This window comes from Lampris incognitus, chromosome 4 (genome assembly GCF_029633865.1).
Source record: "Lampris incognitus isolate fLamInc1 chromosome 4, fLamInc1.hap2, whole genome shotgun sequence".
Lineage (NCBI taxonomy): Eukaryota > Metazoa > Chordata > Actinopteri > Lampriformes > Lampridae > Lampris > Lampris incognitus.
Genome location: NC_079214.1, coordinates 9,356,845 through 9,375,705, shown reverse-complemented (window position 1 = coordinate 9,375,705; position 18,861 = coordinate 9,356,845). Strand labels below are relative to the sequence as shown.

General features: G+C 42.9%; 1 protein-coding gene across 1 annotated transcript in view; it reads right to left on the bottom strand.

Annotated features, from left to right (window-relative positions):
• lgr4 (leucine-rich repeat containing G protein-coupled receptor 4) overlaps nt 1-18,861 on the bottom strand; it is a 65,446-nt gene that overhangs the window by 31,299 nt on the left and 15,286 nt on the right. Inside the window, exons 3-4 of the mRNA XM_056278610.1 lie at nt 11,440-11,511; nt 9,488-9,559 (exon numbers count right to left, since the gene is read on the bottom strand). Coding sequence (XP_056134585.1) covers nt 9,488-9,559; nt 11,440-11,511 — 144 coding nt within the window. The remainder of the gene's footprint in view (nt 1-9,487; nt 9,560-11,439; nt 11,512-18,861) is intronic.

Genomic DNA, 18,861 nt, shown 5'->3' with positions numbered 1-18,861 from the left:
TAACCTAACATAGTGTTAACCTAATGCTTACCTTAACCTAACCCTCAACATAATCCCAAACCTTAACTGAATGCTTCTGTTAGACCGAAGCATTCTGGCAGAAAGCCTTGAAGGCAAACTACTCCCTACTACTGTTCCCTACTACAAGTCCGCCATTATAATAGCAATCCACCAAGGTGCAAATCGCACCCGGCTTTTAAAGGGAAAAGGAGACACTCCGATTGGTTTATTTCATGTTACGCCCAAAACACACCCGTGATTAATTAAGAGACTAAGTATAACCCCTTTGAACCATACCTTAGACATGTAGTATTTTGGACATGATCCTTTAAGCCAGCCATGATTGATATTTTCCATCAAAATCTGCAGCTCTGCATCTTTTGCCATCTCTTCAGCTATCTGCTGTAACTTTGGGTTTGACACCGACAGTGTGGCAGTGACCATGTTGACATGAGCTTCCACATGTCCTTCTGTCGAGCTCACAAGACTCACAGTGGGTGCCCGGGATGGTGTATCTGCTAACAAACACTGGGTTTGCCTGGAGTGCATATGAGTTCAAAGTCATACTGCTGCAGTTTCATCATAAGGCGCTGAATCCTTGGTGACATCTTGTTCAAGCTCTTTTTGATAATGGATATGAGCCGTCGGTGGTTAGTCTCGGCTGTGAAGGTGGGTAGTCCATATATATGTCAATGGAACTTTTCCAGTCCAAATACTAAGCCCAGACTTTCCTTCTGTATCCGTGCATATCGACCCTCAGCTTCAGTCATGGACCTGGAGGCTTCCAATCGTCTCCTTCTGCCTGGAGTAAAACCACTCCGAGGCCATCTTTGCTGTGGATACTTTGAGGCTTTTGGTGGGATCATAATAGGTAAGTACAGGAACAGTTGTAAGTGTTGTCTTTAGTACATTCCACTCTCGCTCATGTTTGTTGTCAACCTGAATTCCATTGTGCTGTGCAAGAGATCCCGCATGGCGGCTATATTGGTAGGTTTGGAATGAATTTGCCAATCAAGTTCAAGTTCAACTTTATTGTCAAGTATATTGAGAATACAATGAAATTCTTGTGCTCCTGCTCTCTCTGCCTTAACACAAGGGACACTCTTGCTCTCTCTGCCTTAACACAAGGGACACAAGGACAAAGGGCACACCATCCCCAAAAAAGAAACACTACAGACCTACAGAGGCTGTGTACACAATTCATACATTATATACACAATATACAGTACACGATAACACAACAATGTAAGGAGCATATGGGTGTGTCAGCTGTTCAGCAACCTTACTGCTTGTGGACAGAAACTATTACTCAGATGGGTGGTGTGTGATTTGATGCTCCGGTAATGTTTTTTTTAGATGGAAGGAGCGAGAACAGAACATGAGCGGGGTGGCTGGTGTCCTTAATTATGTTTTGGGCTTTCCTTTGGCAGTGAGTGGTGTAAATATTATGAGGTTGTGGTAGTTCCATGCCAATGATGTTTGCTGCTGCCTTTACAGTCCTTTAAAGCAGTCAGCAGTCCTGAGCAGTCAGGTTGCCAAACCACACTGTGATACAGCCTGTCAAGACACTCTCCATGCTACTGTGATAAAAGTTCATAAGAGTTTGGGTAGTCATACCAAAACTCTCAAGATGCCTCAGAAAATAGAGTATCTGCTGTCCCTTCTTGAGGATGAAATTGGTGTTGAGAGACCATGTGAGGGTGCCTGTTATGTGTAAACCGAGAAATCTATAACTGTCCACAATTTCAACAGATGACCCATTGATGGAAATAGGAATGTGATTTCCTTTGACCTTTCTAAAGTCAACAATGATTTCTTTTGTCTCATTGACATTTAGAGAGAGGTTGTTATCACGGCATAGTTAAATCTTCCACTTCCCTCCCATAGGCCGTCTCATCACTGTCACTTATTAGTCCAATCACTGTGGGGTCATCAGCAAATTTAATGATGCTGTTGTTGTCATATTTGGCAATAATCATGTGTGAACAGACTGTACAATAGGGGACTGAGACAGCAGCCCTGAGGTGCGCCAGTCCTAAGAACTAGTGTGGATGAGTATGTTTTACTTATTCTCACATTCTGAGGCCTGCCTGTCAGGAAATCAAATAGGCAATTACAGAGTTGCACAGACCAAGACCTCAGTGTTTCAACACCAGTTTAGATGGTACGACTGTTATCAAAAGCAGAGCTGTGATCAATAAACAACATTCTGACATGGGTATTTTTCTTTTCAAGGTGTATACTAAAGCAGTATGCAGAGCAAATGAGATAGCATCATCTACAGATCTGTTGGAAAAGTAGAAAGCTGTAATGGGTCATGGGTAAAAGGAATGTTATATTTTATATATGAAATAACTAATCTTTCCAGGCACTTCATAATAACAGAGGTCAAAGCAACAGGTACAGTGCATCCGGAAAGTATTCACACCCCTTCACTTTCCCCACATTTTGTTGTTACAGCCTTATTCCAAAATGGATTAAATTCCTTTTTTTTCTCATCAATCTACATACAATACCCCATAATGACAAAGCGAAAAAGGTTTTGTAGAAATTTTTACAAATTTATTAAAAACAAAAAACTGAAATATTGCATGTACATAAGTATTCACACCCTTTACTCAGTACTTGGTTGAGGCACCCTTGGCAGTGATTACAGCCTCAAGTCTTCTTGGGTATGAAGCTACAAGCTTGGCATACCTATATTTGGGGTATTTCTCCCATTCTTCTCTGCAGATCCTCTCGAGCTCTGTATGGTTAGATGGGGAGCGCCGCTGCACAGCTATTTTCAGGTCTTTCCAGAGATGTTCAATGGGGTTCAAGTCTGGGCTCTGGCTGGGCCACTCAAGGACATTCACAGACTTGTCCCAAAGCCACTCCTTCGTTGTCTTGGCTGTGTGCTTGGGGTCATTGTCATGTTGAAAGGTAAACCTTTGCCCCAGTCTGAGGTCCTGAGCGTTCTGGAGCAGGTTTTCATCAAGGATCTCTCGGTACTTTGCTCCATTCATCTTTCCCTCGATCCTGACTAGTCTCCCAGTTCCTGCCGCTGAAAAACATCCCCACAGCATGATGCTGCCACCACCATGCTTCACTGTAGGGATGGTATTAGCAAGGTGATGAGAGGTGCCTGGTTTCCTCCAGACGTGACGTTTGGCATTCATGCCAAAGAGTTCAATCTTGGTTTCATCAGACTAGAGAATCTTGTTTCTCATGGTCTGAGAGTCCTCTAGGTGCTTTCTGGCAAACTCCAAGCAGGCTGTCATGTGCCTTTTACTGAGCAGAGACTTCCGTCTGGCCACTCTACCATAAAGGCCTGATTGGTGGAGTGCTGCAGAGATGGTTGTCCTTCTGGAAGGTTCTCCCATCTCCACAGAGGAATGCTAGAGTTCTGTCAGAGTGACCATCGGGTTCTTGGTCACCTCCCTGACCAAGGCCCTTCTCCCCCAATTGCTCAGTTTGGCTGGGCGGCCAGCTCTAGGAAGAGTCCTGGTGGATCCAACTTCTTCCATTTATGAATGATGGAGACCACTGTGCTCTTCGGGACCTTCAAAGCTGTAGAAATTTTTTTCTACCCTTCCCCAGATCTGTGCCTCGATACAATCCTATCTCGGAGGTCCACAGACAATTCCTTTGACTTCATGGCTTGGTTTCTGCTCTGACATGCACTGTCAACAGTGGGACCTTATATAGACAGGCGTGTGCCTTTCCAAATCATGTCTAATCAATTGAATTTATTAGAGGTGGACTCCAATCAAGATGTAGAAACATCTAAAGGATGATCAGTGGAAACAGGATGAAGCTGAGCTCAATTTTGAGTGTCATAGCAAAGGGTGTGAATACTTATGTACATGCAATATTTCAGTTTTTCATTTTTTATTAATTTGCAAAAATTTCTACAAAACCTTTTTCACTTTGTCATTATGGGGTATTATGTGTAGATTGATGAGAGAAAAAAAAAGGAATTTAATCCATTTTGGAATAAGGCCGTAACATAAAATGTGGGGAAAGTGAAGGGGTGTGAATACTTTCCGGATGCACTGTAGGTAATCATTAACGCAAGAGACAGGTGTTTTCTTAGGTACATGCACAATTGTCGTTTTCTTAAAACAGTGGAACCCCAAACAATGATAGGAACAGGTTAACAATGTTGCTAAACACCTGAGAAAGTTGAGTTTAACATGCTTTGAGGACACGGGAAGGCATGCCGTCTGGGCCAGCAGCTTTACGAGCCTTAACCCTTACTCACACAAGCATCTGTCACCTGCAGATCGACTTCATCGGGTGGGTACTGTACTGCTGCTACTGAGTCTAAGTTGTGAGCTTCAATGCGGGCATAAAAGTTAAGTTCTTCCAGGAGAGAGGCAGAGGTGTTCATAGCCACACTGGGTTTAGAGTTATAGTCCGTAATCGCCTGCATCCCCTTCCACATGCACTGCAAGTCACAGCCACTAGTCATTTTTTCAGTTTGTCCCTATATTGTCTTTTAGCGGCTTTGAAGGCTCTCCTAAAGTCGTACCTGATTTATTTGTAGCATTCCTTGTACCCCGATTTAAAAGCAGTGGTATACTCCCTCAACCTCAGATGAATGTCGCTGTTAATCCAGGGCTTCTGGTTGGAGTAGGTGCGGATAGTCCATACTGGGATACAGTTATCCACACAGAATCTAACATAGACAGTTACCGATTCACATAATCATCCAAACTCGAGGCTGAATCCTTAAAAGATTGACCACTCTGTTGATTCAAAACATCACTGAAGTTTGGATTTGTGTTCTGTAGTCCAGCACTGTACTGTCCTCACAGTGGGCTGTGCGCACTTCTTTTAGTTGTAGACAGGAAGCCAAAGCACTGACAGGTGGTTGGATTTCCCAAAGTGAGGTAGTGGGATAGATCTGTAAGCTAACTTAACCATAGAGTAACAGAGGTCGAGAGTCTTATTGCCTCAGGTTGGGCAGGTGACATGTTGGTAAAATATTGGTAGCACAGATTTCAGGTTACAGTGGTTAAAGTCACCCGCCACAATTGAAATGGCCTCAGAGTGCAAGTTCTCCTGTCTGCTAATGGCTCCATGCGGCTTGTCCAGCGCCGCTGCAGCAGTAGAATGCGGCGGTATCTAGACAGCAGTTAGCAACACACAGGGGAATTCACTTCGGAGATAGAATGGTCTGCACTTTATTGTTAGTTGTTCCAACGTTGGCAAACAGGATTGAGAGACTATTTCCACGTCAGTGCACCATGAATTGTTAATAAAGAAGCATCATCTCCCTTTCCCTTGCAAATAATCATCATGGAATGGTCCATGCAGTGCACAGAAAGACCCTCCAGTTGTATAGCCCTATCAGGTGTATTAAGGCCCAGCCAAGTATCTGTAAAGCAGAACGCACAACAGTCCTTCAGGTTCCTTTGAGAGCTTACTCGGTAATGAAGTTCATCCAGTTTTGTTGTCGAGGGACTGGACATTAGACAGCAGTATGCTGGGAATCAGAGGCCGGGTAAGATGCCATCATAGCCTCACCAGGCTTCTTTTTTTTTAATCTAATTTTATCTGCCAGAAACCCTGTTATGGGTCTAGCTTAGTGAAGTACTGAGCACCTGATATTTCACTTATCTCTTCACACTTTGGAATTTGGTAGTACTCACGCTCGATATTTGTATTAAGATCTCTGGGATCCATGCAGATTCTCAGCTCCTTGTTCTCTTTTACAACACACACCAAGGAGCTGACCCATTCTGTTGGCTCATGAAATTTTGTGATCACTCCAAGTTCTGTCATTCTGTCCAGTTCTTTTTTAAGACGTTCATGTAGTGGTACTGGGATTCTCCTAGCAGCATACCCTACTGGCTATGCATCTGCTTTCAACTGGATCCTGTATGTGTATGGCAAAAGACCTAGTCCTTCAAACACATCTGGATAATTGAGTCCACCGTGTCTGTGTGTGCTTTTGCTTTTACAGTTGTGCAATTAATCTTGTAAACTCTTTTGACCAGTCCTAAGTCCTCTGAACCCTGGTCACCTAGTGATGACTCACATCCTTTAGTCACAACTGAAAACAACACATTGGGGCATCCTGTCTTTGACCTGGACTTTAAGCCTACCCTGACCCATGTTCTCTATCCTTTCTCCATTGTAGTCTTTTAGTGGTACAGACCTTTCTGTATTTTGGGCTTTTCTTTCATCATTTTAATGTCATTTACACTGATGAGGTTTGCTTTTGCCCCAGTATCCAGTTTCAGTGTGATTAATGCCCCATTCACAGGCACTTGGATTCTCTGTTTGTTCTTACTTACTACTGCATTTTCCCTGTGTTTGTATTGCTTGCTGAGGGCTGAGCATTTTCTCCATTGGTATTGCTTGCTGAGGGCTGAGCATTTTCTCCATTACCTGTATCAGTATTGTTACAGTACACCATGCCCATGAAAAACATTTCTGCTAGATTAGTTTCCCCAACTACAATGACAAAGTGCCCCTTTTTATAATTTTCTTTGGAAAAGCTTTGTTTTGTAAAGTGGTTCTTAGTACTGCATTTTGGGCATCGTTTCCCATAGGCTGGGCAATTTCTTGGCTGATGCTGGAATCCAGAACATTTACAGTCAATTTTTTTTTTGCCAGCAGTTTGTTTCAGATTCTTACTTTGTTGCTCTCCGTTTTTCTGTCTTTTGACACCACGTGTACGGGAGTTCCTTCGCTTGCCACTCCTGAATGTTCACTACTTTAAGTCTTAGCATGTTGCTGAGCTAGTTTACTAACATGGCATATTCTCTGTGCCTCCTCTATAATGTTAATTTTGCATCCCTGACCTTTCCATCATGAATTCCAAACACAGTCTGGTCAAGTACCAGGGAATCTTTCAGATCAGTGAAGTCACACGTCTTGAGCTTTCAGTTTCAAATCTGTCATGACGCTATCAAAAATCTTGTCTTGCTGTTGCATGTGTGAGCGGAACATATATTTTTTGCAAGTTACGTTCTTTTGTGGTGAGCGGTACACATAACATTTTTCCAGTACCTTATCCAGTTTGTCTGTGTCATCCTCTGCTTCGAATTTGAATTGTGTTGAAAACTTCGATGGCTGGCGGCCTTGCTACCGTGAGCAGCAACGCAATCTTCCTTGTATAAGGGTTCGAGTCTAACCCAATAGCTGCCATGTTCAGCTGAAACTGCTGCTTAAAAGTCAGCCAGTTGTTGTCAACGTTTCCTGTGAGTTTCAAACCTTTCACTCCTGGCACCATGTCATGTTCACTGGTAATAAAACAATAAAACTGTTTCTTGTGAAACGTTAGCTTGTGCTAGTCATTTACTTTCTAGAACTTTCACAGCCACCACTTGTAACCTAATTCCCGTCAATTCTCGCGGTATTCCCCTGTGCCTGTTGCCTCCACATTCACTATGGCAAGCTCACAAGAACAAACATTGTGAATACATGTTCCTGCATATCAACACAGTCCCTGCACTTGAACAATTTTTGCCGTGCATGGATATAACGGCCGCCGCCTTCTTTCTTTTTTCTTTTTGGACTTATGGATAAAAAATGTTTGTAACAAATTTTGAAAACACATGAGTTTCTCGGGGAATGAATCTTCTTCAACCCATGTAACAAATAAACATATCCAGATGAACCGATTCAACTTTCTGTGAATGCAATGTAACATATTCCAAAGAATCAGAACCAGCAAAGAAAAAAAAAAAAAGGAAAAAAAGATCATTTTTAGATTCACGAGAAACACGCAAAAAAATACTTGTTTCTATTTATTTTTGCAGGTTTCCACATCAACTTCTAAAATGGTACTGATCTCACACCAAATATTTTGACAAGCATATCTGTCAGTGTTCAGCAGCAATGACACATCGTACAGATGCAGGTAATTTTGGGTCTATTGTTGTCAAAACTTTCTGCCATTGTTGAAGAGGATGAAGAGTGGAAAAGCAGTTGGTACAGATGACATACCTGTGGAGGCATGAGATGTTTAGGACAGATGGCGGTGGAGTTTTTAACTAGATTGTTTAACACAATCTCGGAAACTGAGGAGTGGAGAAGAAGTATACTGGCACCGATTTTCAAGAATAAGGGTGTTGTGCAGAGCTGTAGCAACTACAGAGGTATAAGTTGATCAGCTACAGCATGAAGATATGGGAAAGAGTAATAAAAGCTAGGTTAAGAGGAGAGGTGATGAGTAGCAGGCAGCAGTATGGTTTCCTGCCATGAAAGAGCAACACAGATGCGATGTTTGCTTTGAGAATGTTGATGGAGAAGTATAGAGAAGGCCAGAACGAGTTACACTGTGTCTTTAGAGAAAGCATATGACAGGGTGCCAAGAGAGGAGGTGTGGTATTGTATGAGGAAGTCGGGAGTTGCCAAGAAGTATGTAGGAGTGGTGCAGGATATGTATATGAGGGCAGTGTGGCAGTGGTGAGGTGTGTGGTTGGAATGACAGATGGGTTCAAGGTGGAGGTGGGATTACATCAAGGATCGGCTCTGAGCCCTTTCTTGTATAGTCTCCGTGGGCTATGATGTTCGCGGATGACATTGTGATCTGTAGTGAGAGTAGGGAGCAGGTTGAGGAAAACCCAAAGAGCTGGAGGTATGCACTAGAGAGAAGAGGAATGAAAGTCAGTAGGAGCAAGACAGAATGCATATGCGTGAACGAGAGGGAGGACAGCAGTATGGTGAGGATGCAAAGAGTAGAGGTGATGAAGGTGAATGAATTTAAATACTTGGGGTCAACTGTCCAAAGTAACAGGGAGTGCAGAAGAGAGGGGAAGAAGAGAGTGCAGGCAGGGTGGAGTGGGTAGAGAAGAGTGTCAGGAGTGATTTGCGACAGAAGGGTACCAGCAAGAATTAAAGGGAAGGTTTACAAGATGGTAGTGAGACCAGCTACGTTATATGGTTTGTAGTCAGTGGCACTGATGAAAAGACAGGATTTTCATTGGGAGTGATGAAGGAGGACAGGATTAGGAATGAGTATATTAGAGGGACAACTCAGGTTGGACAATTTGGAGACAAAGCAAAAGAGGCAAGAATGAGATGGTTTGGATGCTGGGTATATTTGGGGAAGGATGCTGAATATGGAGCTGCCAGGGAAGAGGAAGACCAAAGAGGAGGTTTATGGACGTGCTGAGGGAGGACATGCGGCTGCCGTGACAGAGGAAGATGTAGAGGAGGAGTAGTAGTAGTTATCGTTGCTGACATTCCTACTGTCCCCATACTGCCCCTGCCGTTCATGTGCACATTGCATCTTGCAGACGCATAGCATTAATTTCTGAGGAAGTGCACAACCAACAATCCAAATGGATGCAGGATACACGAGGCAGCCGTCATGCACACGCAAACGCGTAGTCCATCTCATAAAATCTCAGGTGTGTTTTCTCTGGGTTTTAACAGTAATTGGTGTTGGTTTGTACTGTGTGTGTGTGTGTGAGAGAGAGAGATAGAGAGAGAGAGGGAGAGAGGGAGAGAGAGAGAGAGCTACATTCTGCTCAGTGAGATGACTTACAGGGATTGCAGAGAATGAAGGTTCTTCAGCGCAGCACTTGGTACCGTCTTTAACTGATTATTCTGGAGCATCCTAAGGGGGAAAAATTATCAGTTGGTAGTTTGAACTCCACTCAACATGTTTCCATGCAACAAGAATTTAGTACTCACTAAACCAAATGAATCCAAGGATAAAATTCAGCAAGCTGCCATCAATCACAAACAGAGCTTTCAATGACTGTAAATCCCAAGGTCATCTTTAAAACGTGAATTTAAATGGCTCTTTTCCATAAGTGCTGGTGTGCTCAAAAACTGAAAACATTCACCCGTTTTGATGGATTTATAATTGTTTTCAATTTTGTTTGACCCGGCGTTGTTTTGAAGGTCGGGTCTAACAGATTACAATAAACCCTATTTAACACGGGTGCAGCGATGCTTCTAAAGGGCAATTCGTCTACTTTCACCAATTTATTCAGGAATTCGTGTAAATAAACACATGTTTTGTGTTTCCGTTTTTCCACAGAAGCGCCTCAAATCCCGTGTGAGCAGTGGGCACATCCAAAATGATAAGACGCCTCCATTCAAAAACACATCTGCATGGTTTCATGCAATGGTGTGTTAATGTCTGTTGGCTTGCGAGCCCTTATTAAACCCAGAAACAAACGTGAAGTTGATTAGCCTCTAATTCGAGGATTGCAAGATGTTAGCGAAAGGTAAACTGACACAGTTTTCTAGTCTAAGTATCTATTAGCTGGCTGGCTAGTGCTACGGGCTGTCGTGCCGCTTGCCGCTCCTGCAGCTAACACCAGCTCCTGAATGGTAAATGGATTGCATTCATGTAGCGCTTTTCTAGCTGCAACAGCCACTCAAAGCACTTTGCCGTCAATGAATGCCTCACATTCACCCACCCACACACACTCTCATACACTGACGGTGGTGTCGACCATGCAAGGTAACAACCTGCTCATCGGGGGCAGATAGAGGTTAGCTGTCTTGCTCAAGGACACTGACAAAAATACTGAAAGCGTTTACAAAAAAAAAAAAAAATTGCTCCTATTGTGTCATGGGGATGGGCTAAAACAGGTTTCAGCAGTAGCTCGCAAGCAGTGTCACAGCATCACAACTGCACCCAGAACTTCAGCCAGTTGAAAACCAACTGACCTTTCTTATATATACGAAGTGCTCGTGTGTATGACTTGCTTTAAATTCACACTATATTCCATTCATCCATAATCCAAACCGCTTATCCTGCTCTCAGGGTAGCGGGGATGCAGGAGCCTATCCCAGCAGTCATTGGGCAGCCGGCGGGGGAGACACCCTGGACAGGCTGCCAGGCCATCACAGGGCCGACACACACCCACGCACATTCATACCTAGGGACAATTTGGTACGGCCGATTCACCTGACCTACATGTCTTTGAACTGTGGGAGGAAACCGGAGGCCCCGGAGGAAACCCACGCAGACGCGGGGAGAACATGCAAACTCCACACAGAGGGCGACCCGGGACGACCCCCAAGGTTGGACTACCCTGGGGCTCGAACCTAGGACCTTCTAGCTGTGAGGCGACCACGCTAACCACTGCGCCACCGTGCCGCCTCAATTCAGATATTATGCATCATAATTCACTGCAGCAACTTTTTTATTGCTTCTTCATTACAGAAACGTCTATGAGCATGTAATCTGAATTAAAGCCCATCAAGTACAACAATTGGGGATTTCTTATCCATCTTCATACTGTATGCCATCCTCTGATGACACTATGGTCCAGAGTTATACCAAACACCCAATTATCGCTTTTTAACGGGCGAGAGAAGAAAAGAATAATTTGATTATGTGCAGCTGGAGTCAGCTGGCGATACCGCGGTACCACCACAAATTGAATTACTGGATTTCTCTCTGCTCGGAGTCAAACGCCCCACAGTCATATTCGCTTTTATATGTTTGTATGGGAGGTGCACAAAGTGAATGCTTACAGGACTTTCAGCTGATGCAGTCCAGACAGAGCCTCAGGGTGGATGAATGACAGGTCATTTCCCGCAAGTCGTCTATGGGAGAGAGAGAGAGAGAGAGCGAGAGAGAGAGAGAGAGAGAGAGAGAGAGAGAGAGAGAGAGAGAGAGAGAGAGAGTCAAATGTATACAAATCATAAAGAAATTTCTCCTCATATCTGTTTTGACAATCAGGAGCTGATTAGTTGCAGAACATAAGTGTTCTGCATGAACACACAATAACAGCCACCGAGTGAGCGGCTGCAGGATTGAGGAATAAGGAATTGCACAGTGTGACAGCTTCTCAACGGCCAGCGCCTCGGTGGATTAAGTTCCTGCTATCAGGCAAAACATGACGCCTAAGCTGTCAAAAGAGATGTGTCGGTGCCTCGGCCTGTTTTCACTCTATCCAGCACCCAACATAGATTAGGACCGGGCCTCGCTCGCCGCTCTTCAGATTCTTTCTGGAGGCCCTCAACCGTCACCATTTGGTGTAATCATCCCAGCCTTCATTAAATAAATAAAATAGAATAATATAAAACAAACACCGTAAAACTTTACGACAACGTTAATCTATAAACAAAGCAAAAATACAGATAAGGACTGCTAGCTTGCTAGCTAACGACAAGCACAATCCACCTTCAGAGACTTGCCTTTGCAGCCATTTTAACTATATATATATATTTTTAATATTTTTGATCGAAGTTAGTCAGACTGTGTAAATACAACTTTAGCTCGGCACCTAGTGGCCAAAATTAGCATTATAAAAAATTTTTTTTAGCTATCCTTAGCTAACATAAAATTGTCCCTAGGCGTGTGTGTGTGTGTGTGTGTGTGTGTCTCTAGGCCCTGTGATGGTCTGGCAGCCTGTCCAGGGTGTCTTCCCGCCGGCCACCCAATGACTGCTGGGATAGGCTCCAGCATCCCTGCAACCCTGACAGCAGGATAAAGCGGTTTGGGTCATGGATGGATGGATGAAATAAATAATAACCCTGTCCGGTCACAAATACAGGTAAGTAGGCCTGGAAAAAAAGCCTGCTTTGGCAGAGGTTTCGTACCCTCTGCAATAGTGGCTGCTAATAATGTACCCCGATGATAGTAGTCCTTATGTGTGTGTACACCCACATCTCAGTAGATGTCATGTATGTTTGTATGTAGTATGTGATCGTACCTGTGTAACCACGTCTGACTGTATGGAGATGAACTTATATTCTAATGCGATGAACTTGCATTTTAATGTAAACCCTGTGGCGACAATTATCTTCAATAGGACATTAAAGAATCCATCTAAAAATAAAATCCACCATCCAGCCATTCTCTCAGTGGATCCGACTGGAAAAAACAAGACGGATAAAGGCAACGTCACGCTTCAGCCACGTTTTGCCCTTTGTCGACCTTGCTAGAATTGTACTACATAACATCAACCTGTGTTGTTTCAGTCCACGTGTGTTGGACTTGATTATGGACGAGGTACCCCTCCCCTTCCCTGTCGGGCCCAAGAAGTGTATAGGAAGCGAGGGTGTAAATAAGCACGGGGCAGGTGGACGGAGACGCATGGCCCCACTACAGTATCTGGCCTCAGAGATTAGCAACAGATTTATCACTCTGCAACCTGAGTCGGGACAGGCTGAATTCCCCTGCAATAAGAGCTGCTGGGTGTGAGCCTGAGAACCGAGGCCGTCTGTGCTGGAGGCCCACTCTACCCTTCCAGACGAGGGTTCAGGCGGACTTCGGTCAGTAGATATGCTATGAATCATGACGGCGCCACAGTGCAGGTCCACCACCCTGCATTTACCGTAGCAAAAAAAAAATTAAAAAAAATACAGAAAATGAATCAAATTGTGAAGCTGACAAAAAACAGTGCGACGCCGTTTCCTTGACAAACCCGCACAAACAACCGATAAAGGAAATCCTGTAAGTTTTCTTCAATAATCCAAATTTTATCCGCTTGGATGGGTTTGTAAGGACTTATAATGTCATGCAAATCCCTGAAATCAGGAGTGAAGCGTTTTCTCAGAGTCAGGTTTCCCGGGAGCAATTCTCAGTCTTATGAAGCCCCGTATTGTCCAGCCGCTGACCTGAAAACCAAAATGCACATTATTTCTCCAGAACGTTAAATTACTACAAACAGGTCGAGGGGTCACCTCGTGTTCAACCCCGCTGAAAGGTGAGTCACGTTATTTTGTGCCCAGGGAAAAAATCTGCAGAAACAAAGTGTGCACAAACCCTTTCATAGTATATTGACTGCATTGACGCTAAACTGTGCACATATAGAGCACAAAAAAAAAAAAACTTCACCATGTAGCCTACTCGGCTAACAAGTATGCTCAGATTGTAAAACAGCAAAACTGCACTCTGCCATGTCAATGGTTGTGTCAATACAGTTTCACTGGCATAAAAACAACGACTAGGTAATAAAAAAAGCGAGTTCAGAGGGTCTCAGGTCATGGTAACTACAACGCTGTAAATGCTCTGCCAGGCTGAACTCGGTCCTGTTCCCCCCAGACAGAGCCAGCAGTTTGCAGCGCTTGCGGCTTCATCTTCAGGGTCGACTGACGGCGGAAAACGGCGGACAGCCTGCTCTTAACACAAACCAAGGCTGCAGATGCGCTCCAATCACAGGCCCCGGCTTACAAGGTTTTATTTGTTGTTGTAGACCAGAACTGGCAAATCCAAATTGGAAACGCTTGCCAGTGTTACAAAAAAAGTCTTCTGCGTGACTTGGCTGCGTGACAAACCCAATGACTGCCTTCCAGCGGTGTATGGACACACTTGGACACACTTCCTTCTCAAACCACCCAATCAATGAAACCACTCGTATGTTACCGCCGACTCGCAATTTGTCTAGAAGATGTCTTGTGACAACTTTTTTGGAGTTGCGTTTTGAGAACGGAGACTCAAAACCGTATGTTCATCAAAAAAAAAAAAAGAAAAAGAAAAAGAAAAAGAAAAAAAAAAAGGCTGAAAACTGCAGAACTTCTCAAGACCACAGATGTTGACACGGGACAGCTTAATGACACTTAAACTTGAGCTACACATTGAAAATTAATCTGTTTAAGTCTTGTTGGCAACTTTGTTTTCAACAGTATGTGACCGAGTCAGCTAATTGAAGATGACAAGACCATCTGAAAGATGGAGAACAACATGCCAGTTTGCACTGAATCCGTACCAGTACCTCGAGCCACCCGACACCACCAGCAGACACCACCAGCAAACCTCCCAACAACATGCTGCTCATATATCTCCTTTATGTCTCAGCATGCGAAGCGTCTCGCACCCTTCCGCTTCCTTTCAGCAGAACTCAGAACTTGTCCCTGTAGGCTCGGTCGAGGACAGAAGAATGTGCCAAGCCTTGTTGAGGAAAGTCTAAATCCTTGCTCTTGTGTAACACCATTCTCACGTTTTCCTTTCTGCGAGTAAATTCACCGGGAGGTTCTGCATCTACTCCTGGCGTGCAGGACAGCAGTGACACACGACGAGACTTATCAAAAATCGACGGACCTTGAGAATGTGGTCCTTGACAACTGCATCAACAGCACATTTTTATGATCTAATTGAAAAACAATTACAGCAATGGCCAAACAAGCAAAGCCTTCCCTTCGTGCCCACCATACACAAACACTCGAGTAAAAAAAACAAGACTTTAGGTTTGGGTGCTGGCATGGGCAGCTGTCAGCGATATGCCCATGACTTCATTTTCTATTTACATGTTGGCAGTGGCAATGCAGAGTCAAGGGGAAACAATAAGAGATACACAGAGACTGGTGATCTTAAAACCACAATCCGGAAGAGTTGCATGCAAACAAAGAACTTTGTTGAAATATTCTATCCCTAACATGTGCAGGACAATAGGTCATGGACATCCAAATCATGAATCAACAGATGCTTTATTAGCCCTCTTGAGGAAAATCTGTCGCCACAGCATGAACATTAAAATACAAGTTCACCTCCGTACATATTAACATATATACATCCATATGCTCACACATGGGTACAACTACATATACTATGACTATACGAACATGACATTCAGAAAACCTTCATACTCTGTATTCAGTGCCTTGAATATCCCAGAGGATACCCAAGGAACTTAAAAATATATTTGAGGTGCTTCAAGAAACCCTTTACATGTGGTGAGGTTACTAAAATATCAAACTGGATTCTCAGAGAACTTAGAATTACATTGAAGGTGCTTCAAATAACCTTTCCATAGGACGAGGTTCTTGGAAGAACCCTCGACAACTGATAAGCTCCTGCAGGAACATCCGAGCACCACTGTAGGTTCCAGCAAGTGTTTTTCTTTGGCTCACAGCTTCTGGAGGAACCCTTTCTAATTTGGGTGAGTCCTTGAGCACTTTGGAGGGTTCCAAGAAGAACCCAGAGCCTAAAAAGTGTTCTTTGAAGAACCCTGGACTTTTCTAGGGTTCCCCAATGGCCCCTTTTACTCAAGAAAGCACCGGGAAGAACTGAGGTTTCTGTGACCAATACTCGTGACTGCATTGGTGTACTGCAGTAGTTTCCTTGGATTGGAAAGGAAATTGCAAAAAAATTAAAATAATAAACTAAACTAATGCTAAGAGTTTTTTTTATATCGAGATTATTTAACTCTACATCATTGTGGTTGTGAAGGATAAAAAATAATAGCACATTTTGAGGTGATTTGCTTTAGGGCCAAATGAATCAATCAGCATCACATAAAATTAGGAATGTAGTAGTTTAATACTGTAGACAGTCAAAATAGAGAGGCTACACTGACAACAAAGACCGAGAAATATGGTACAATATGGACATTAAAAATATTGAGGCACAATAACTATGTAACCTTGTGGTCCTGTATTGCCAGGATATATATCACACACACAACACACAAACAGCGTTCAACATTAACATTTTTTGCCACTGCCCGGTTGGGCCGGTGGGTCTGAAACCTGGTGATGGTGAAAAAAGAAGAGAGAATTCAGGTTCATCCTGGCTCACTCAACATAACTCTGTACATTGCAAAACCCTGCTAGGTTGATGTATTCGTGGTTTATCATATGATCTAATATTAATTGTTGTTTCTAAGAAGAAAACACACAAAAAAAACAAGTGCTTATTTGGGCTTTTAAAAAAGAACCAAGTTGCTTGTTTTGGTCTTCTTTTGACAGTCAGGGTTGCTTGTTTCTTTTTACAACATCTGGCAACCCTCATTACCTGCTGATGCCTTGTCGCGGCTCGCACAAACAAATCAAAGCAACTCCTCAATCCAAAGTGAAAATAGGCAGTTGATTTCTAAGGTCAGTAATATCACGAAATACTCTGGAACAGAGTAACATTATTTTTGTTGATGTCGGAGCCCAATTTTAAGTTTCGAGCTCTTAGCCAGCATATTCCCTCTTGAAATGTATGCTAACAACTATTTCAGTTGACGTCTAGCTAACTGTTATGAGACAAAATGGCGGCTGAAAATTTGCAGCACTGCCATCATATGCCGAAGAGGCGCACAAAGGTGAATTGTAAAACTTCTACATAAGTTAGATCAAGGTTTGACATTAAAATTTGGTCAGTTATCACACTGGTTCTGTTAATTTTATTAGTCGGTGGCACATAATTTGGTCAGTGTACTATGCATAATACATAACTTAACCATTTTTCCCCCTTAAGTGAGGTCCAGGTGCCTGAATGCTAATGTGATATATTTGTACGGCACACATAAATGAGATAAGAAATAGAACTGGCAATCCCACATGGTTTTAAAGCCAACTGGCATTTCAACCTGCGTAGGGTGACAACAATCATGCTGAAAGAGGCCTTTCCCCATAGAGCACTATTATAACCGAAAGTTGCGAAATAGAAATGTTTCACATTGACCTTTGAGGCTTTGGTGAGAGTGACACACTGTCATCATTGATTTTATAGTTCTTAATCAATCACATTTATTACTACACGTTTGTAGGACTCATTGTTAACACAGGAACACCCATCTCGCCCCACCTGCTTTACGAGGATCCCTGAGGACTCTACGTGATTGATGAAGTAAGCCGATTCTGAGCCAGTACTGAGCCAATCTATCAGTCGATCAGTGGATGGAGCATTACAACATACAGCGTTGTTGTGGGTTCTGTTGTTTAGCCCCTTACTCAGTGTAGCAGAAAACATGCTAGCTTAGGCTGGCAGCCAGGTCCAGCTCTCAGGATGTTTTTTGCTACTTTTTTTCACAATTATTTCCTTTTAGCCTATACCTTAGGCCTTAGGTCATCACACGTTTATAATGAGCACCCCCAAACATGTAATACATATAAAGCACATAATGTGTAGACCTACATAAAGTAGCAAGCTAGCTTGAAGTTGTTTGAGTTGGCTGGCAACAGTTCAGTCATTTGAATGCTGACGGAACTATTTGTGTTGGCGGAGCCGATATGGGTTAACGTCATGAGGACAATTTTTTTTTTGTGGATTTTCTCAGCAGTTTATTATGTAAGTCAAGAACGGCCATGGTTGCGATTATTTTCTAATGTCATTTTCTCAAGATCAAATGTTGAATATGTCGTTATCTCAAGTAAACCAAAGGGCGATTTCTCTAAATTATTGCCATCTAATAGTTACTTTCATAAAGTTAACATGTAAAAGCATTCTAAATTTATTTTTATTAAATGTCCCCCCCACCCCACTGCCTGCATGGAATCCCACAGACAATGGTGTTTAGACGAAACCAGACTGGAGAATGCAGCATTGGTGTCCATCTCGATGGCGAGGACCTGCTTGCAGAAGAACCTGCCTACATCATCGTAGCTACGGGCATAATTATGGGTGTCTACTTCCTTTTCCTTCACAGCCTTAAGTATGCAAAATCCTTAAAGGGTACATTACTGTTCCTTCAGACTTTGTTAGGCATTCAGGAGGGTAGTATCAATCTCCCTACGGCTGTTCTACGACTCCTGAATTAGTTAAAAAGTCTCATCTAACGTGAGTGGTGATGTTTGCACAAGTTCTTCTGCAAAGAGCATCATCGTCTTTTCCCTTTTAATTCAAGGTTGCTTTTCAATTTCTCTTTTAACGTAAAGCACTTACTGCTGACTACTGAGCACTTGCATTAAATTGTGCTAAAAATAGTGTTAGAGGTCAAAGTACCAAAGATGCTGGGAATTGATGTTGTATTTCTTGTATTTTTGTCGTAATTTTCTTATTGAGTTTTTGTGGTTACCCAACACGGATTTTGATGAGTAATCTGTTTATTGATGAACTGATTCATGTTTTTATCTTTGTAAAAGTTTCTTTCAGGCTGCTTCCTGACGAACATCCAAAAGTTTTCATTTTATAGCTATATAAATCCAAGAAAAGAAAGTAATTGTTAGCATTTCTGAATCAGTAACAATCAAATGTATTTTACTTGATAAATAATTTATATGAATACACAATCAAAATTGTAA